This window comes from Eptatretus burgeri, chromosome 3 (assembly GCF_056783735.1).
Source record: "Eptatretus burgeri isolate ZD-2024b chromosome 3, Ebu_testis_v1, whole genome shotgun sequence".
Classification (NCBI taxonomy): Eukaryota; Metazoa; Chordata; class Myxini; order Myxiniformes; family Myxinidae; genus Eptatretus; species Eptatretus burgeri.
In genome coordinates this window covers 108,124,598-108,147,473 of record NC_140963.1, presented here as the reverse complement: position 1 = coordinate 108,147,473, position 22,876 = coordinate 108,124,598, and the positions used below count along the sequence as shown (strand labels likewise).

Genomic DNA, 22,876 nt, shown 5'->3' with positions numbered 1-22,876 from the left:
TTCTCTAACATTTTTTTTTTGGGGGGGGGGGTTCGAAATCACTTAAAACATGTAGAAATGCAAAAACAAAACTTCAAATATTTTTTTCTAAATGGCCGCCATAGCAGCCATATTGGACTTTGGACCAAGTCCAAAATCTAATGGCATGATCCTTGGACCATACCTAATCCCCCCACCAAGTTTCGGCAAAATCCATCCAGGAGTTTTTCCAAAATCTAATGGCATGATCCTTGGACCATACCTAATCCCCCCACCAAGTTTCGTCGAAATCCGTCGAGGAGTTTTTCCGTAATACTGTTCACAAACAAAACAAACAAACAAACAAACAAGCAGTCATAGACTGGTACTTACGAAATCGTCAACTTGACCTCTGACCTTGTCTAATAAAAGCTGTCTCTGGAGAGAAGGTAGCGACGCAAACCAGAAGTTTCTACGATGATTCTGTACCAAACCATCAAAATCGAATGTTTGACCTCACTGTGACCTTGACCTTTGACCGATTTTGACCAAATCTAATCAGCGCTAGCCATCACCCTCCTGAATCACGTGGTGTAATTTGACATTGGTAGCTTCTTCCGTTCTCGAGTTATCGTGCCGACAAACAAACAAACACACAAACAAACAAACAGAAACGGAAGTCATCAATATACTTACGAAATCGTTAGATTAGAAATCGTTAGATTTCGTAAGTAACAAACAGACAGGGGTGAAAACAGTAACCTCTGTCCATCTTCGATGGCGGAGGTTAACAAGCAAGAGTGCCTGAGGGAAGCCCGTCTATTGGCCTGATGAGGCTCACTGGTAAGTGGGTAAAACATCACCCGAGACCAAATCTGCTCTTGCTTGTTTATTACTAGATTAATCGGGTACATATTGTGACCTTTTTGGTAGGATGCACTTTTTTCCTTCCAAATGAATGAAAAATATATATATATATATATATATATATATATATATATATATATATATATATATATATATATACACGCATACACACGGGGTGTCTGAATAACCCTATTATTAATTTGCAATTGGTCACTGGTTTTAACCCCAGCACAAATTTTTTATTACGGACCCGAGGCATCAAGAAGGTACGTATATCGAACAAACAGTTTCAAATGGAGCACCTCACCTCCATTAGAGCATTTAAACTTGCATCAGATGTGGCAATGAATGTGAATTGTTGCCCCGAGCTTGGCAGTTCGATGACAGAGGACACTATTTGCATTTTTTTGCCATCTCCATCCCTACCCTGTTCAGAATCCCGTGCAGGCACGCACAACTTGCTCGTATATGTAAAAGAGAGAGAGAGGAGAGGAGAGGAGAGCGAGAGGAGAGCGAGAGGAGAGCGAGAGGAGAGCGAGAGGAGAGCGAGAGGAGAGCGAGAGGAGAGCGAGAGGAGAGCGAGAGGAGAGCGAGAGGAGAGCGAGAGGAGAGCGAGAGGAGAGCGAGAGGAGAGCGAGAGGAGAACGAGAGGAGAGCGAGAGGAGAACGAGAGGAGAACGAGAGGAGAGCGAGAGGAGAGGAGAACGAGAGGAGAGGAGAGGAGAGAGAGGAGAGAGAGAGAGAGAGAGAGAGAGAGAGAGAGAGAGAGAGAGAGAGAGAGAGAGAGAGAGAGAGAGAGAGAGAGAGAGAGAGAGAGAGAGAGAGAGAGAGTGTTTTGCAGTGTTGAGTGTTACGAATACCGAACAGATGGCATTTGCATTGTGATGGAATAAATGCACGTCATTCATCAGCTGTTACTCGTTGAGTAACGTACATGAATGTATATGCACATGTACACACATACCTTTAATGAGCCCAATCGTTCCCACATTATGGGAATAGCCAGAGAAAAAAAAACTTTAGGCCAGCTCTCTCATAAAGCAGCTGGCCAGGCCAGATGCTCGACTGAAGATGGTAAGAATTTGTAATTTGTTTAGGGTGCCGCTGAAAACACGCCTACTCCTCACTGGAGACACTTTGAGATCTTTAGCATCGACCAACGAATGCGAGCAGATGTGTCCTCAGCTTAATGCCATTCCGCAGGGTAGCACACTTTGTAATGTCAATCCTTTTCTGAGAAGCACCAATCTGAAGGTTTCTAGTTGGGCCATGAATCGAACACAGACACAGACGGCTCACATTGACACATTAATGATCAATTTCAATTGTGAGTGAAAAATATCCGTACCAGTGCCAAGATAAATAATCCTGGACTTCCTCAGCTTCAGGTCCGGGCGTGATGGTTCCACAGCGATGCGTGTGTACGTATCATGGTGAGCCACAAACAAGGGCTTGTCCTTGTATGGTTTTACAACACCAGCCAGCAGAGGACTCTCTTGCAAGAAGCGCAAGCTGTCGTCAGGCAAGTTGTATGACGAAGTGAAGTCACCATTTTTGCGCATCTCGGGAGTTATGCACTGCCAGGAAGAACAGAAATGGCTCAAAAAAAAAATGGCACAACATCATTACTGGTCACGTCTGTTGTAATCAATCATGAATCATGCTTCCTTATGCGTAAAAATGGACAAGCTTGAGATATACATGATACATCCCAAAGGTACAATTGTGCTATCGTCCGTTCAGTTTATTTAGACCATGAGAATTACATTGGACGGCCTCACAAGGAAACCTAGACACAAGAGAGGTCACGTCACCCATCAACCCTGTCTTACATCCACATGACAGGTAAATGGCGAGATACCCATACCCCCTTTTTTGCTCTCTTAACTTTACAGAAACGAATTACACATTCCCACTGAACATGATAGGCGCACACAACAATCAGACATCTCAACTCAATCACACCCGGATAATCTTGGGCTACATATACCATTCCTGTGAATACAACATGCCCCTTCTATGCCCATTGCTTATCAGTACTTGTCCAAATTCAGTTTAACCTATCAACTGTATCAGCTGTTACCACCTTCCCTTGAAGACCATTCCATGCGTTAACAACTCTGTGTTCCTGCCTTGCTTCTGGTTCCAATACTCTTTTTCATTACCTTTGCCACCAAAGGTGGATGGAAGTTATGTTTTTACCCCTATCTGTCTGTCTGTGTTTGTCTGTCTGTGAACAGGATATCTCAAAAAGTTGTGGATGGATTATGACAAAACTTGGCGAGGTGACAAGAACGATCCAATTAGACTTTGGTTCATTTCTGGATCCAGATTCGGCCGATCACTGGGATACAAAACGTAACCGATTTAGCTTGGCGGAGGTATGCCTTCTGTCAAGTGTCGATCGAGTTCTCCAATGATATCCTTTGGTTCTGTCACTGTCCATCTTAATAAAAAGAAGTTTCATGCTTTTTTACCTTATGTTTCCTCTTCATCATCTTAAACTTTTTTTTAAAAAAAGTCGTGCCACTTTTGGTCGTTGTGCGTAGCATAGTCTGTCTCGTTCTGGAATCCGTCTGATAGCTGGATGCCGAACCTCCTCTATGACATGTAAGTCTTTCCTCGACATCATGGCCAAACCTGCACACAATATTCTCGGTGAGGCCTCACGAAGTTCCTACACCATGTTAACACTACCTTTTTGATTTTTTATTTATCACCCTTAGGATGCAACATAAATCCATATTACCTTTATCTATAGGTACTTGGCACTGTGCTGCCTGCTTACCTCCTGTATCTACTACCACCCCCAGTTCCTTCTCCTGTCATGCACACCCACTTATACATCAAAAGAGGTGGTGCTGACATGGTGTAGGAATTTATAAAGGTCCCATCTATAATATTGTGTGTAGTTTTGATCACCACATATGAGGAAGGACAAATCTGTGTGACAGCTACCTATCAACTGTACCTTGACGAGATTGTTGTTTACTGAACCTGACAAAGAGAGGGCAAGCGAGATCTGTGAGATGATCTTGTGAAATGGTGAATTTGCTGTATGTGCTTGTTCGTTCCTCATCCTACAACAGTGTTCACTTCCCCCCCCTCTTCAAACCCAAAAGAACCCCCCCTCCACCTCCCCCCAACTAAAAAAAATTGATCATTTTACCCCCTCCCTCAGTGAATTTATGTTGATAAGCTGTTACATGGAATTAATCTCATGTCGATGTAGTACAGGCTTGATGGGCCAAATGTTCGCCTCCTGTCTCCAAGTTCATTGTGTATCCTCGTGTATTCCCAGTCAAAAGAAGAGCATGATCAAATATGGTGTACACCCAGGCAGAACGACACCAGACCAGTTTAATCAGATTTAGATCACACAGTGAATCAAATCACACACTTAGAATACTCAGACGCAAGGGTACTGCACCACCAATCGAGGCCGTTTCTCCTCCACTAACAACACCCAGCTTCTCCAAAGGTCACCCATTCAAGGCACGACTCCGTTTAACTCTGGAGATCTAATGGGATTGGGTGCATTCAAGCACGTTGCGGTGCCAAAATATTTCCCTCCAGCTACAATTATTGCTTCTCTTGCAAATAAAATTATAACCAAATGAGTCCTGATGGAGCTCTTATCGGACTCGGAAGATTTGCTGTCTGAGAAAGACCCTTCAAAAAGGAAGAAGGGCAAACACCCATAAGTCACAGATTTCTCTTGGGATTTCTAACATTAGGTTTTACCAGGAAAACATTGCTATCGTTAATATATATGAGTAACAAAATACCTTAAGTTATATTGGGAGCAAAAGCGTTGTGGGATGAGGAATTTCCAATGGACCCCATATTGAACCCTCATCACGCAGCCTTCGTAGCCAAATGACAGCTGTTGAATAGTCTCTCTCGCAGCAGGTGGGGGGTACTCCAGAAATACAAGGCTTAGAAAGGATGTTCCATTATAAAAAATAAAAAACAGCACATATTAGTCCAATAGTACTTTGTGGGCAAGCAGATGGCCATTGTGTTCAATTGTTGTATTCCACACAGCGCACATAAAGAGCTGCCATCTGCTCAGTCAATCGTTTGTTGTTTTCCCCACCCAGTCAGAGACGAGGCACAAAATATTCAGCGGAGGCTATATACTAAACAGCACTCAGTGGTAGCAGCTGAAACCTGAATCCCATCCACGTTCCTCCTGATGATTCCATCTTTGCTCTTTAGCTTCTTCGGGTTCCTTCTTGGTCTCCCATTTCATTGAGTACGACTGCGAGGCCAAAATAACTTCCCTTTAAACATCCTTCCTTTGCTCAAGGTCTTTACCTGACAGGTGTAACGCGTGTGCGTGCACAAGCGCGGACTAAGGACATTTTAGATCAATCGTTGTCGTATCTGGTACACTAAAAGGGATGTCTGAGGGATCACGTACTTACGGATTGTGGATCATACAAGTGGACCGTGGTGGACTATTATGAAGACCGACCATGGAAGAAAACCTTTTGATTGAATCAAGTTCGTATAAGCAGATCATGCGAGTAAACCTATGCGTTGTAAACTGATTATGGTATGTTGTCGAAGTAGGTGGGCAATGTGATTGCGACATTAAGTTAAAAAAAAATTATTGGCTTGATAACCCCAATAAAGCCATCAGGGTGAATCGTTTCAGGAGAATTTTTTGTGAATCTGATGAATCCGTCACTTGTTACGTCTTTGGCTCACGGTGTTGGTGGTGGTGGTGGTGGTGGCCAATGGTCTTGACGTAGTGTCGCAACAAGTCATGGACAGTCGTGTAGCTAAAACCCTGAACGAGACAGCTCACCACTCTGTCACAGCATGCAAAAACCTCCACTGAGCAGCGATGGGAAACAAACCCACACCGGATATGACAATACCACAAGGTTTACCCACTCAACCAAAAAGCCAAACAGTCAGTATGAGTAAAAGGCTATATTTATTCTCGGGGCTATATGGCTGTTGGGGGAGAAAAACTAGCAGAATTAGACCATAAGTCATTTCCATTACGCCACAGCATTGACCTAAGTGGGAATTACAAACAATCAAACAAAAAAAAGTCATCATGGATAAGAGGCTTTACACCCGTTGTGGAATACTTTCATGCAACATATGTGCATCATCGCTCACAAAACGAGTCGCATGTAGATTGGCAAATTATTAGCCCACAACCGTGAAGCAAACAGCGGGGTTACGCCAGTGCTGGATTAACCATTAGGCAGACAAGGCATGTTGTGCCTTAGGGCCAGCCAAAAATTCGGGCCAAAAACTCTTTTCACATTAAATATTTGTCTTTTTTTTGTACTAAATATTTTGTTCTCGAATCAGTTCATCTTTTGTCTGGGGTCCATTTCCATGAGCCCGAGATCTAATTTAAAATTTTCAGGCCATTCTCTAAAATTTCAAAATGTGCCTTGGGGCCAGCCGAGGCTTAATCCGGCTCTGGGTTAAGCAATCGGACACATACGTGTGTGCGTTTTGTTAATAACGTACATCAAAAACCGTTCACCGGAGGAAATTGAAACTTTCCCACATGTTGCATGACCATTTGATATAGCGCATATTGAGCGGACATCGAAAACCGTTCAATGTACAATTTGTACACATTTACCTCGTGTCACTGTCTATGGCAATAGCATGCTGAGGAATCACCCGAAGTGGCTTGGAGAGAGACACAAAAGAATGCTGCCCCCGGTGTTTTATTATCACAATCATTACATGAAACAAAAAAAATTGAAGGAATAATTATGGGCCCCGATTAGGTCCAGGGCCCAGGGGAGATATGTCACCTGCATCCCCCACCCCCTCTCGGTCTTTCTCTGCTCGCCCGCTAGTCCATGAGCCAGACCAAAATTTGGTACCAAATTGCGGGATAAAACGAGACACCATTTTTGAGTAGGTTATGACCGCCAGTTTAAGAATCCGCTTGTTTGCCATTTCAAAAGCGTAGCTTTCTTGGGGAAATCCGCGAGGGGGCGCTTTGAGGGGACAAAATACTGATTTTCTTTTTTTTTTGCAGATTTTGCAACTCGATGCAATGGACAATCATCCTAAATCAAGTTGGAGGCGATATATGTAATGTAAAAGGTAAAATTTTGACAAATTGTTTCAATTTTTTTTAGCTTAAATGAATAGAAATTACAAATTTCAAATGCGATTTTCTAAAAAATTCTATTTTTTCCAGCATAATCAAAACCTGACGGATGTTGACCCATGCTATGAATACTGGTCGTCTGTGAGAGTCGTGAGACATTGTATAGGTGTCGTTGCTGATCATCAAAATCAGTTGGAAATCCAAAATGGCGTCCAAGATGGCCACCAGAACTACATCATTGAGGAATGGATAATCTTCTTTTGTGTTTCGTCTCCAATGAATTTGGGTTCGAAGATGAGTATGGAATTTTTTCGAATTACGTATCCATTTTACTTTTTTCTCAAGACTAAATTTTGCATTATTTTTCAGGTGAACGCAGAGTATGAACAGCATAAAAATGGACCCGACAAGCTCCCAACCTGCAAAGAGGCACAAGCCTGATCGTGGTGTTTGCATTCTTTGTAAAAAGGAAGTTGCAGTAGAAAAATTAACTGGACCAAAAGACTTATCTTCATGGTTAACATTGCTTAATGCTGCAAAAATACGTAATTATGAACCTGTTTTGCAGTTTTCCGATTCTATAGAACAAGTACCAGAATCTATCAGATACGAAACGCCTTGCCAAAATCGTTTTACTAACAAAAAAGACCTTGAGGCTCAACGTGCAGGTCAATGTGGAAGTGTTTTGCCGCAGTCCACGATAACAGAACCAACTCGAGCTCGAAGACAATCTACGGATGTTTCTGAACGGGTTTACCCCATCAAATGTATATTTTGCGACCGGGAGTCAAAATATACAAAGGGGCGGTCACGTGAAAATCTTGTTAAATGCCGCGAATTGCGGGTGGATGAAACATTGCGGTCAGTTGCGGTGCGAAATATTGCAATGCCCACTGCAGAACAGGAAAAAAGTTGCGAAATCGACAATAGAATTTTGGCCTTGACATCCAGGGAAATAGTCGCTGCGGAGGCTCACTACCACCATTCCTGTTATAAAGACTACACAAGGATGAGACCTGAAAAACCAACTCAGGAGACGGACGATGCCGAGGAGGCAGCATACAAGGCTGCAGAGTCGGATGGTTATGAACAATTGTTTGATTATATCTGAACATCGCTTATTGATAATCCCTCCATTGTGCCCTTATCTCAACTCACCTTAAAACTTGAAGAATACATGCATACCCTCGGTATAGCCATAATGAGGCCATCGACAAAAAAAGCACATACGCCGTGTCCTTGAGACAAAGTTCGGGTCTACTCTTCAGTTCATAGTGAACTACAATAACAGGGTACTGGTGACGTCCAATGCCCTTACCAAGGAAACACTTGCCAAGGAAAATTTTGCCATGAAAGAACAGTTGCGGTTACTTTTAGCTGATCCTTCTGATTCCAAGGGGGACATTTCAAGAATTGCTGCGCGTCTCCGGAATCATATCAAAGATGCACAGACTCCGCAGCAATGGCCCATGTATCCACAAGAACTGACACAGGAGTCAATTCTGATACCCCAGTCACTTGAACTATTCCTCACCGTCTTGCTAACTGGGCATTCAGACACCCAAAAATGTAGTTCCTGTCGTTATAGGATTACACACTCCCTTGCTCAGGATATAGTTTATCATGCGAGCACTGGCCGAAACAAGGTGGGTTCACCCGTTTGCCAGAGAAGATACGCAAATCTCCAGCCTTTCGACTGGAATCATAGTTCCAGATGGTGTTAAAAAGGATTTGATAAGAGCAGAGCAGGTCGGTCGAAGTGCTGCAAAGCAATTTGTGGATGAAAGACTTAGTAAAGGAGAAAAGTTCTACGACCCTTTAACAAAGCTGAAGCTCAAAACGTTTGCCTCAATGCAAGTGACGAAGAAAACAGCTGCTGGCAATCGTGAAATCATGCTGAAGGCCGACAACTGCTTGTTCGGAAGGATGCTCCTCATTGGTTGCAGTAGGCAACTGGACATGCAGGAAGTGTTGAGGCACCCTTTGGGAACAATACCTTGGGCACTGGCCAACCACGATGGATCTCTGAAAAAGACCGCCAAGGCAGCACTTGCTAACCATCTTGAAAGTGGTGTGCTTCCAGAGGAAACCACACCTCGACCTTCCGCAGCAATCATCGATGGTATGGGACTTGTTCAGAAACTTGATGGAAATAAATTAACATTTGTGGAAATATCCGAGAGGCTGCTAAAGATGGCTCTCGCAAGTCACCCAGACAGTAATAGAGTAGATGTGGTGTTTGACATATACTTAGACTCATCAATCAAGGATGCGGAAAGGGTCAATCGTGGTGCTAACCGGGGCATCTTATTTTCACAGATAGTGCCCACTCACACGGTCAGAAACTGGAGAGGAATACTCTCTAGCCCAGCAAGCAAGCGTCAACTTACGCCATTCGTTGCCAATGACTGGCAGCAGAGACAATCATTGATCGGTGAGAAAGAACTCTACGTAACAGCTGATTCGAAATGCCTCCGAATTACGCAGGATACTGTGATGGAAGTGCGTGAACTTGATTCATCGCATGAGGAAGCGGACACTAGGGTTTTGCTACATGCGTCACACGCTGCTCGATCGGGTTTCAAATCAATCGTCATTGTTGCCGAAGACAGTGATATTCTTGTGCTTCTCTTGGCATTCAATGCTCATATCAACACCCGCTTATGTATGCGACTTTCGTCTAAGGGAAGGATTCGACTCTTTAGCATTGACACGATTGAAGCGAGAATAGGACTTGATGGCAATTCGTTGCTGGGTCTACACGCATTCACAGGGTGTGATTCGGTCAGTGCATTCTCAGGTATGGGCAAGATCAAGGGACTGAAGTTGATGCGAGGAAATAAGGAGTTCTTGGATGCATTGTCTAAGCTGGGGAGTGAATGGACATTAAATAGGGATGTTGTTGATACTCTGCAGACATTTACATGCCAGCTATATGCGTCCCGAACCCATGATACAGAAGTGAACGCTCTACGCTTCAATGTATGGCGCGCTAAAAAGGGTGTTGTAGAATCCGTGCAACTACCACCGTGTGCAGACACCCTTAACCAACACATGTTAAGAGCAAATTACCAGGCCGCTGTATGGAGACGATCCCTTGATCCAAAGCCTTATGTGCCTGCTCCAGAAAACCATGGCTGGCGCACAACTGACGATGGTCGACTTGAAATATGTTGGATGACAGGACTGCCAGTGCCCCAGGTAGTTTTGGACTTCATGTTCTGTGAGTGCCGCAAAGCGTGCGAACCTGGTGATTGCGTTTGCTTAGACAATAACCTTCCATGTACGGACGAATGCCAATTAAAGGATTGCAGCAACACGAAGGACAGTGACTTAGTTCTGGACGTTTCTGATGATGAGTCTTCCGATAACGATGAAAGTGATGATGAAGATTAAGGACTTCAGTGATTTATATAGTGATGGCAAGGATGTCTGTGATGCACAGTCAGTTACAAGTACAAATTTAATGTCGATACCACGTCAAACTTCTACGGTGTAAAAGTCTGTGTAAACTTCTTCTAAAACATCCTACCCCCCCCCCCCCGGCCAGTTGATTTTTGAAGCTATCAGGTCAGGTCAGGTATGGGAGCATGTGCCAGAACAGCATGTCGCTGCGTCCACTTTCCGCCGGTACTCCAGGGGCCTCCGTCTCCTTGAGATGATGGTCAACCTGTTGCAACCATGAGGCACGTGGTCGACCCACTGGCCTCCTCCACTCATGAGACTCCCTCGCTGAGAGAATCTGGTGAGCAGGATCAGAGTCAGGAAAACGAGCCACATGTCCATACAGCCGCAACTGACGCTCACGGACTATGCAGGTAACAAATCTCATTCGGGTCTCTCTCAGCAACCGCTCGTTGGACACAAAATCCGACCAGCGATAGCCAAGGATTCTCCGAAGAGACCTGGTACCAAAGGAATTAAGTCTCCGTCTCAGATCCTTGGTCAGAGTCCAAGTCTCGCACCCATAGAGCAAGACTGGAAGTACCAAGGACCTGAAGACTCGGACTTTCGTCCTCCCGCACAGGTACCCGCAGCGCCACATTCCTATCTATCACATTCCACAAGCTATCACATTCCTCAAATTTTAACTAACAGGTGTAGTATTAGACCAAACAAAACCTCTCAGTATATTCTGCACAGCAATATTGTAGGAATTGGTCTATGAAGTTACTGGCTTCAAGAAAACAAAAACTGGAGAAAATTGCGTTTAAAATTTGAAATTTCTACTCATTTCAGCTAAAAAATTCAAAAAAATTTCCCTTTCTTTACCCTTTTCATTGCAGTTTCAGCTTGACACTGAAGTTGGAACAATTTTACATGGCATCTAGTTAACAAATATGCAAAAAAACAAATTGGTATTTTACCCCCCTTGAAGTGCCCCCTCGCGGATTTCTCCAAGAAAGCTACGTGTTTGAGCTGGCAAGCAAATAAATTCTCAAACTATAGGTCATGACCTATCCAAAAAGCAGTGTCTCGTTTCATCCCGCAATTTGGTACCAATTCATGAAAATACTGGGCTCAGCTCATGGACTTCGCCGAGTCTTTCTCAAGACTGCGCGGGATAAGTATTTGATGAATACCATCAAGTTGAGAAACGTACTTGCTTGTTATGGATGTGCATATAATACGCAGGTTGCTGCATTGATAATAAAAGTTGGGATTAATACTGAGCTCAAATGAGGTTTTGGATAACAAAGTAACATAAAAAAAAATAAACTTAATAACAAAACAGCCTAATTTCAGCACGGCAATGATTATCATGGCGTAATTCGCCTTTCAACAGACGAACAGTTTTTTTTTTTTTTTAACGCAACAACTACGCTGATTTTCTTGCCTCACAATGGAACCTGCTTTGTAGTAGAATCAGATCCAGAATACTCAACACATTTACAGCAACTGCAACAGTCAGCACAACAGTTTTCCATACTCTACAGACTTCATGATAGCATCTACACCAACGGAAAACGGCAGCAGCAGCAGCAGCAGCAGCTAGCAGCAATGGAAAATAATAGACATCACCTCCGCCACTGAAGGTGGATGGAGGTTATGATTTCACCCCTGTCCATTTGTTGGTTTGTCTGCCTCTCTGTGAGCAGGACATCTCAAAAAGTTATGGACGGATTCCGCCAAAGCTTGGTGGACGTGTTGGCTGTGTGACAAGGACAAATTGATTGGATTTTGGTGAAGATCCGGATACTAGAATTTTTAAGTGATCCTTCACCATTGAGAGATGGGGCCAAAAACAATATCCGGGATAGCATGATATCTCAAAAAGTTTTGGACTGATTCGGACGAAACTTGGTGGATAGGTTGGGTCGGTGACAAGAACAAGTCAATTAGATTTTGTTTCGGGTTCCAATGCAGAGCTGGCCTTTCAGTGGGATACCAAATGTAAACTGTCAGCCTGGTGGAGGTATGCGCTCTCCCAAGTGTTGTTCTACTTTAGAATTGGACTAGACATGATCTGTGCAGGCAGAAAAACAAAGACCGGTATCAAGTCTTCTCCATTATATACATTCTTGGGAAGCTTTTAAAACTTCCTAGACGAAGCCCCACCACTTGGTTTGATGACAGAATCATCCTATTTTGACTGTCCTCATACATATCATTACCCTGAAAGCTTCCTAAGAAATTGCAGAGGTTTTGAAATTAAAATCCAACCTTAACCCTCTGGAGCCCACGAACTGTTCTGGGTGAACAAAAAAATCAAACAAAATTGCATGGGTCACCGATGACCCCTGGGGCTCTAGATGGTTGCTGGAAGAAACATTCACAGGTACGTGGGACCAAAAAAAATTACACAAATGAGATGCTCAAAGTAGTCAAAGAAAGGTGAAGAAAGTATAACAGGCATATATGTAACAAGAATAAAAATCCTCAGCCAACACAGTCCCCAACAAAGCACCTTAGAAATGGAACGGGTAGATTTTACCTTCAAATAAGTAAATAAAGACATAAAGATGTAGGTTATGGAGATGGTAAAGTGTTTATAAATGAATAATATTCAATGTGGTAGGGAGGTAGCGGATGGTAAACTAAAAGGGTATATAAATAAGTAATTCAAGGTGGTATGTTGGGAGTGGAGATGGAAAAGTGTACATGAAGAAATAAAGAAAGAAATAAAGGTGGAATGTAGAGTGGAATGGTAAAAGGTATATAAATAAATATATAATTCAGAGTGGTATGTTGATTGCAGTGAGGGTAAAGTGCATATAAATAAATAAATAAATCATTCAAAGTTGTGTGTTTGTCATGGAGATGGTAACGTGTGTCTAAATAATGGTTCCCGGCAGCATATAGAAAGAAGCCTGTACTATTCTCCCCCGGAAAATCTCTTTTTTCAATTGGCAAGTTTCTCAATTGGCTCTGATCTCAAAATCATTTGACTTGGCTCATGCACAGGTATTATTGCATACATGTGCAAAATATGAAAGACATGAGTCGACATTTTTGAGTAGAGGCTCTAGCCGGATGGACAGGATCCAAAATACAAGCCCCCAGCCGGAATGATGTCAGGTCAGGGAGAGAGGGGGTGAGGAGGAGGTGAGGAAGGAGTGAGCTATGAAAGGGGGGGAGGAGAGCAAGGAGGATGGGGGAGAGAGGAGGGAGAAGTGGGGAAGTTGGGAGGGAAGAGGGTGTTCTGGATTTGCATTTTGTAGGGGGACTTGAGGAGAAGCGGGGAGGGGGGGTGGACCCATCTGCCAGCATGAGTGCAGGATTGAACGAAATGGACTACGTTAAAACAGCATGGTCGAATGGGTCATACTAAACACCGCCTGGAGACTGCCCAGAGATGTCCATTGGATGGGAGGGGCTTTGGGATGAGATAAACATGAGGGGAGGAGAAGGGAAGGAAGGACGTTTTTCTTCAATCGTCGAAAAAGCTGCGCCAGTGTTCATGCCTTTATTTAATTTCCGCATGTGCGATAAGCTCTAGAATCTCTTAACCTGAGCCGAATTTCAAAATTTAAACTGTGGAAATTATCCTAGCAGCACTTCCGAAAGTTAAAAAAAAAAAGTGTTGATTTGTACAATTTGCACGTTGTTTGACACCCCTTTCTCCCCTCTGGAGAGTTGAATGGTGTTTGATGGGGTTTTGGAGGAGGTTAGCATGAGAGAAGGGGAAGGGAAGGCAGTGTGCAGGGAAGGGAAGGCAGCGTGAGGGGAAGGGAAGGTAGCATGAGGGGAATGGGAAAGAAAGTCAGTGTGAAGGGAGGGGAAGGGAAGGCAGCTGGAGGGGAAGGGAAGGCAGATGGAGGGGAAGGGAAGGCAGCATATCGGAGTGTTACCGGGGTGAAAGTGCTTTCAATCGTCAATTGCGAAAGCGAACTTGTTGCTGTTGCAGACTTTGGTTTCTTTGAATCCGCATTTTCAACCGTCACTAATCGGTACTCTCTCTGGTATTTGGTTTTCAAATATTTTAGCATTGGACATATTACAGTGATAAGGCCTAAGTCACATTTGCCACGGCGGCCGTGGGGTCTCCAAAATCTACGGCCACTAGCAATTATACGGCGGCCGCAGTATTTCCACGGTCACACAATGGAGCAGTCACATATGTTTTTATTTTTCGGGGAGCCGCATAGAATTTTATTTATAAATTGTGGAGACCGAAAACATGGGGTTGCCGTACGGTCTTTAATTTGATGTCGCACGGTGACCTTAGGGTGTTCCTGCGGTGGCCATAGAATTTTCAAGGCAGACGCAAGGTGCCCGCAGAGGGACCGCAGGGGGGCCCCTAAGGCGAACGTGCGGCCAGACGGACGGTAATGAGTGGGTTCTTTTTTTTTTTTATACCAGTTTTTTTGTTTTGGCTTGTCGAATTTCTACAGCGAACGTAGAAATGAAAAAAGTTATAACTCCGCACTATAATTCCACGGCGACCCTACGGCCTGTAAAATATAGCCATACGGCATAGGGCCACCCTGAGGCCACCTCAGAAACTCTGCGGCCACCGCACGTTTCTGTCAATTCAGAGGGCGTACGGCCGCCGTATCCTCGCCGTAGAGCAAATGTGACTTAGGCCTAAACAATGTCTATTGAACAAAGTGAGCATGCAACTTTTGGCTGTCATCTTTAACCTTCCTGAAACAGTTCCAAACTGCACTTCAGGACATGTTGAACAACATTTTGTCAAAACTTTATAAGTCCATGTAATGCCTACCCATCCGTCAGCAAAGCAAATCAGCACGCTTTACCAGCCAACTCTAAATGCCTTACTATTCGTTTGAAAAGGAACACGCCCTTGGGGCGTGTTTAGTTTGCAAGTGATTTGCTTTTGCTACTATATTGCAAATGGGATGCCCCAGGAGCATGTTCCTTTTGAATTAATAGACTACCAGGCCATGTGTAACCAACCGGAACATGCCCAACAAGGATGAAATTTGTTTTTTTCTCCGAAAACAAACGCTCATTTCCCAGAAGTCGGAATTACTCGGAATTGACGTTGATTCCGTTCACTACTCAATTCCTTTCAATTCCATGTTGGAAAGAGAGTACTTTGGAATGAATTCCACCCACCACTATAAAGCACTCAAGCAACCACTCCAACAAAATGGTTGATAAGGAATGTCTGGCTTGGCAAGCGATTAGTGATAAGTTTTACGAAATACGACCTGGAGACACCCAAGATGTCAAACAATGTGTGAATTAGAACAATGAACTTTATTTTTTTTTAAGCTGTCGGAACTGTTGCTAAGGTCAATTCCAAAGTTTAAATTTTGAAATTTGGCTCAGGTTAAGAGATTCTCGAGCTCATCGCACATGCGGAAAATAAATAAAGGCACGAACGCTGGTGTCTCTGGACGTCTATAAGCATTCTCAAGTATCCAGACATTTGTTGGTATGAAGATCAGCCATCAGTGATGTATACAGCGATTCGTAGGTCTGAAGCTTTGTCGTACAGAAACCGATCTGTTCCACGGCAAGGCATTTTTGAGGTGTGCGGACAAAATGGCGCATTAAGACTCCGGGCTGAGTAAGCTGAACACAGGCTGATCAAAGGCTGCCTGTTTCTGGTTTTAACATTAATTATCTTCAAAAGGGGTGTTTAACTTTACCCAAACACCCATTTTCATTCCTGCACTCCCTTAGAGTTCCCTTGGTATACATGCAAAGTTTCAAGCTGCTCGGCTTCATGGTTTAGGAGTTATAGAGGGGACACTCACATTGGCGTGCACACACACACACACACACACACACACACACACACACTTACTATTATATATTGAAAATAGTAATTAAATTGGCATATCTTCGACTATTGCAAGTATCTCATTCTGAAAACATTTTGAACATACTTTGTATATCTTCATAATGTGTACACAATAAGGGGATATAGATTGGGGGAGGGAGAAATGAAAAAAATGCAGAAAAGGATGAGGAGAAGACAGGGTGTGGATTGTAATGAAGTTGAAAAAGAAACAGAGCAAGAAAGAGAAAGGAAATTGTTTGGAAAGGAGAGGGATGAAAGGAAAATGTAGAGGAAAAGAAGGAGGGATGGGTCAAAATTCCTGAAGTTATTTGTAAATTAAAACATTGGACTCCCCCCCCTCCCTCCTACCACCCCCTCCCATTCAGACTTCCACTCACCCCTTCCCCTCCCTCATCCCACTCCCACCTCCTCCTACCCCACCCATTCCCCTCCCTCCTCCCTCTCCCACCCCTGCCTCCTCCCTCCTACCTCATCCATTCCCCTCCCTCCTCCCACCCCCCACCACCATTATCATGCCTTCTATCTAAAGTCTATATTTATACAATGTAAGCATCATTAACAAGGTGTAGGGACGAATTAAATAAGGTGTGCTTACGGTTCCAGGGTGAACTTTAAATCCAGGCTTTTCTCGTTGCCATTTTCTATCCCCATCATTGTAACGAAGAAAATCATTCGAGAAGGATGTTTGGATGTCACGTAGGTGATACTGACAGACAGCAGAAGCTACAACATCTTTCCTGCACTCACATGCCAAACAAAATTAGGATGGTGATGATACAATATTGTCACAGCAACTTTATGCAACCAGCTGATGCTTTTATCATTCAGTTGTTTCTGTTTCAGTTGATCGCAAGTTTCCTAAAATGGTTCTGAAAATATTAATAACTACTTATAGGACTACACTATCCAAATAAGAGTACTTTTGGGGTAGTGTGTGAAAAAAAAAATATATATATATATATATATATATATATATATATATATATATATATATATATATATATATATATATATATATATATATATATATATATAGTACATCTTTACCTGTGTTGTTGTATTGTACCTGGGGTATTGTACCTGTATATATATATATATATATATATATATATATATATATATATATATATATAACATTGTACCTTGTATTGTACCTGTGTATATATATATATATATATATAACATTTATGGAGTATGGTTAGAATATAAGGTCTGAGTACTGCTTGTGTTGATGGAGCTTTTAGAACTTTTCAAGCACATTTTAAGGACATGTGATTGAATGAAGTTGTCCAATGTGGTCCATTTGGGTGTAGGGATGTAATAATTTTAGTGTAGTCAGGGTAAAGATGTCCTGTCACGTGACCCTTGTGTGTGGAACCAGCCGTGATCGAGATCACGAGTCTGGATCTGTGAAAAGCATGCCTGAAGGCTTTGGGCTTGTCTCAACCCACAGAAAAGCACAAGTTCCAGCTGTGGGCTCCACCTTTGTGGTCATCAATCAGGTCTGTGCCAATGCAGCAGCCAGCTGTTATTGGCTGATGCCATCAATAGATTCTCGGAAACACTCAGAGGGTGGAAACTTGTGACAGCATGGGGGTGCTGAATAAAAGCTTGCACCCTGCCATGAGTGTGTTCTCGCTTGTACCTTGTGGCTGGTTTGAGCTCACATTCTTTCCGTGTCCTCACAGGTGTGTCTGCTCACCTGCTTCATTACCACTCCATGCCGCCCTCTGCCTGCATCATGCCACCCTCTGAGTTCCCACGGCATCATGCCGACCTCTGAGTTCCCACTCCATCATGCCGACCTCTGAGTTCCGACCGCATCATGCCGACCTCTGAGTTCCGACCGAATCATGCCGACCTCTGAGTTCCGACCGCATCATGCCACCCTCTGAGTTCCCATTGCATCATGCCGCCCTCTGAGTTCCGACTGCATCATGCTGACCTCTGAGTTCCGACCGCATCATGCCGACCTCTGAGTTCCGACCGCATCATGCCGACCTCTGAGTTCCGACTGCATCATGCTGACCTCTGAGTTCCGACCGCTACATGCCGACCTCTGAGTTCCGACCGCATCATGCCGCCCTCCGAGTTCCCACTGCATCATGCCACCCTCTGAGTTCCGACCGTATCATGCCGACCTCTGAGTTCCGACCGCATCATGCCGCCCTCTGAGTTCCCACTGCATCATGCCGCCCTCTGAGTTCCGACTGCATCATGCCGACCTCTGAGTTCCGACCGCATCATGCCGACCTCTGAGTTCCGACCGCATCATGCCGACCCCTGAGTTCCAACTGCATCCTGACACCTTCGCCTGCATCAAACGAGCTTTCCTTCTTGCCTTGCCCTTAAACAACATGATCCTCAACATGGTTCCATGTTTAATGCTGTGATTGTGTCTTCGGAGCCGTAGAGTGTTTCATTATCCTCGTTTATCAAGTGTTTGTCTTTTGCATCTGTCCTTCATCAGGAATTTCATATTCGCTCTATCTCGTGTCGACTAAATTATTACATTTCCGAAACCACACGTGTGTATCTAATCCTGCCATCTTTTCCGTGGCAATGATCTGGGTAATTGAAGCTACCTGGAGGGAAATTAATTAATTAAGGTAATCTTTTTGTTTGCCTAATCATACAAATGTTTGACACGCACAAGACTAGAGGTGTGTCACAACTACTGCTCAGGTGCCACACCATCCAGACTAGCTTCAGGCCAGCTATCCGCTAGATTAAGCTGCAACAAAGGTTGTGGATGAGTATACATATAAAAACACCCCTAACTCTATATAATAAGAACAAGACAAATCACGTCCCATTACAGCACGATTTGTGACCAATAAGTGTCGTCTACCAAACAAACGCATTGTCTCGTACCTTACTATAGCACCGTTAGGATGACAGTTTTGTGGTCAGGAATAAAGAGGCACAATCCGTTCTACAACCTAAAGTAACACTATGATGTCACCGTCACATTGTGCTATCCACTGACCCCATCGGGGGCATCTAACAGCATGAATCAAGCCTTACGGGAAATGGCTTCAATTGCCACAAGCAGGGGGGGGGGGTAACAGCAATAGGATCTAATCTCGAGATCAGACCTCATTACTGTAGTTGGTGCCAGGAAGAAAGTGCCACACCAGCTATTGGTGCATGCATCCTGACCAACAGGAAATGCCTGCCACACGTTAACCTGTTTGTGGTACACAAAACAGTTCTGGCGGTAGCCAGGAGAAAAGAAAAACTATTTATTACAGTGAAATGGAGTCATATTTTATTCCTAAAAATAATTTCTTACAAACAACTTCCTGAAATTAATGAATGTACCTCCATCAATCTTGTATGGTTTTTACTTTCTTCTAGAGCTGGTTTTTGACAATACATGGTCATATTGGGCCAGAATAGAAAATAGCAATGGAAAATAGAAAATAGAAAAAAGTTCCTGGCTCAAAATGGTCCAGACCAGTCTAATCCAGAATTCCGCTTGTTTATAGGCAGCAGGCAACATGTTCGCACCACTGTGGTATTAGAAGAGCGTAGAAAGTGGTGTCACTGGCATCATCAGGGTTGTTGGGCATCACCGATACATCCTGTAGTTGTGTGAATGGGAGCATATTTCCACTCCCACATTCCAGACGAGACTTCACAAAGGTTGTCCATTTATTCTGTAGCACCCGGAGGCCACCATTATCATCCTGCACACAAGTAATGCTGCTGTATAACCCTGTGCAAATAATACACTGCAGAATGATTACACACTTTTCGAAAAAAACATTGCTCTCTCGCTAGATATTGTCATTTGAACACCTTGTACTTTAATAAACCGTTCGAAGAGTAAAAGCAAAAAAAAGGTAGTTCAAAAAGCTGAGCTACCAATGTGATGTGTAGCAATATGATAGAAGTCCTTTAAACATGTATGTTTGGCAGGCAAAGTCTTGAAAAATAAAAACTTGGACAAGCAAGAAAGGTGATTAGATTGATATTTAATTACTTGGTCATAACTGCATAATCACCAGAACATCTCATGCCCTCCTAATTACACTCAACCAATATGAAAACCAGAACATACTTTGCAGACCCTGGCCACTCTGGGAACCATGGGCTTGCTGATGTAGGAAAACTCAGATGCCATTTCCGAGAAGAAGAAAATGACCTCGTCACCTTCATGTTTGGTTGCATTTCCTCGAATCAGTTCCACACCAGCAAATACAGGGTCTGGAATACATGAGAAATGTGGATATTTTCACATTATGTCTCTTATTTGAAAAAACAAACAAACAAAAAAACAAGCTAAAGAAACGAAATTGATGATTATTTTATCAACTGTGGTTCAAAATTAACAAATATGATTGTTTATTGCATAACAATGCTCATCATTCCATATGAATTGTAAAAGTTTGTCAAAAGCAATAAGCAAATTCCTTTGATAATAATTGAAAAGAATAATACACAAATCAGTCTACAAGAGTTCCAGGAATTCCAAAAATCACTTTAAAAGAGTTCCAAAAAATAAACAAATCACTTGGCAAAAGTTAAGATGTTGTGATCACAGTTCATCTGATCGAATCATCTTCATCTCCACTCCCTTGATCTTCAGATTTTTCTACATTGGCCTCCTCCTCTGTCAATTAATTCTGACAAATTCCTCGAAATAGAAGAAGACCCCCAGATACAACACAAAAAAATGGTAAAATAATCAGCAAAGAGTACATATGCAGAATAAGACTAATTCTAAAGTCATCTCCATCCCCGAGAAACAAAACCGAAGCTATAAACCAATTGCAATTCCAATTAGAACTGTGCAATTATAAACTGGCCACAATTGGAGATCAATAATTTCGAAACCAAAACAAGGAAACTTCTAACTATTGACAAGATGTCCAACAAAAATCAATGCAAACCGAGGTTGTACTTACCGAGACGAGGAGGAGGCGGTTTGATGGAGCTTAACCAAGTGCACAGAACAACGTGTGTAGAACTAGTGGAGTATGTGAAAATCTCAACAGACTATTGGATGAGATTTGTGCACGAGCAAGAAAGCAACACACCAGAAAAGGGATCCCTCATCCATTTAGCAACAAACTTCCAAAATCAGGGGCAAATAATGGCTACCACACAGGAAAACGAAACAGAAACAAACACAACCCCAATGATTGCAAAGAAGAAAAAAAATTAAAAATAACAGAGAATGACAAAAGAGCAGGAAGATTAAAAAAAGAGCTTCACAGGATAGGGATCGACAAGGAAGGCTTATTGGAATGGCTAAGAAGAGGTCAATTTAGTTGGGATGGAGAACGAGTCATCATCAATGCCCAAGACCAAGGACACCACACTAATGCCTTTAAGAAAATAGCGGGATTGAGTCAATCGGACAAATGCAGATTCTGTGCGGTAGAAACAGAATATACCAACCACCTCCTTTCGGGATGTAAAAAACTCATGTCGGAACAGCTGTACACAGAAAGACATGACAGCGTCAGTAGAGTAATCCACTGGCACATCTGTAAACACTTCAACATCCCGGTCCCAGAACAATCATGGAAACACAAACAAAATCTGATCCTTGAAAATGAACATGAAGGTGCTCACACATGACAATATGATCCCATCAAGTGTGGACATTGCAAACAAAGCAATGTATCCAGATATAGTGCTGAAACACAAAATGGAAAAGTCAGCACTTTTGATTGAGGTTTCAGTTCCCATTGACTTTGGACTAACTGCCACAGAAATCAGGAAAATGACCAAATACCAGGATCTGAAAAATGAGGTCAAGAGGACTTGGAAATTGAAGAAAGCTGAAATTATACTAGCGATAGTTGGAGCTACAAGAATGATAAAGAAAACCCTGACTGAGTATTTAAAAATATTTCTGGGGAATATCTCTACAAATGAGCTACAAGTGGAGGCTGTCGGAGTTTCAGTGAAGATTTTGAAAAGAGCCCTTGGAGCGAGGCTATGAGAATGAAGTTTCACAGTTTGGTTCATGAATCCGTTACCGAAAAGCTGGTGGAGATTTTGAGTTCTGGGAGAATTTCCTCCCACCTCTTTAAACCTGCACATGGAGATAACCAATAAGAGAGACGTTTGACTGTCTGTGTCACCATTTTTCTGAGATGGCCAAATGGATCTTCATCAGACCTTCAGAGGTTCATCAGTGAGTATCGGGAGTGTTTTAGGCAAAAAAAATGTCAAAAAAAAAAAAAAGTTAGATTTTGTGGGATTAACTTTCCTTTCACGAGCCTTGATTCACTTGACAGTGCCGAAGCCATTGTAGTTATATGAAAGGTAATAGTAAAATGATCCCTGACCCCGTTCCTTAGTGGGTGTAGAGACGTCTTTTAGGCCCCCACCAAAAAAATAAAAAATTTAATTTCTTCAAAATGTCAACAGGATTAGAACAGCACCAGGCAATGCTGGGTATCCCAGATAGTTTACAATAAGTAGTGCAAGAAAGTCCTGCTGCCCTGCAACTGTATGTAGCTCGAGCAAAAGGCTTTTCAGAAGCACACCCACTTGCATTAACTTTCATGAGTTCTGGGGCACATGTGACTTTGATCCAGGTCTCCGGTTGGAGTACTTCACTTTCTAATTTACATCCAAATTTCATGACATCGAGACCTGGCTGATCTTTCTGATCCGCTGCCTTCCGCAGAATGCATTGGAGATGAGCTCGAAGAATGAATGTACGAATGCAGGTTCTGTTGGCGAGTGTGTTTTAAAGGGTGCTCTCG

The 22,876-nt window shown here is 43.0% G+C and overlaps 1 protein-coding gene across 3 annotated transcripts in view; it reads right to left on the bottom strand.

Annotated features, from left to right (window-relative positions):
- Positions 1-22,876, bottom strand: part of LOC147030660 (semaphorin-4D-like) — a 185,151-nt gene that overhangs the window by 24,209 nt on the left and 138,066 nt on the right. For all 3 annotated transcript variants that reach the window (XM_085874889.1, XM_085874888.1, XM_085874887.1), the window contains 4 exons: positions 20,212-20,357; positions 19,659-19,837; positions 16,741-16,882; positions 2,174-2,402 (listed from right to left, as the gene is read on the bottom strand). In XM_085874889.1, coding sequence (XP_085731015.1) covers positions 2,174-2,402; positions 16,741-16,882; positions 19,659-19,837; positions 20,212-20,357 — 696 coding nt within the window. The remainder of the gene's footprint in view (positions 1-2,173; positions 2,403-16,740; positions 16,883-19,658; positions 19,838-20,211; positions 20,358-22,876) is intronic.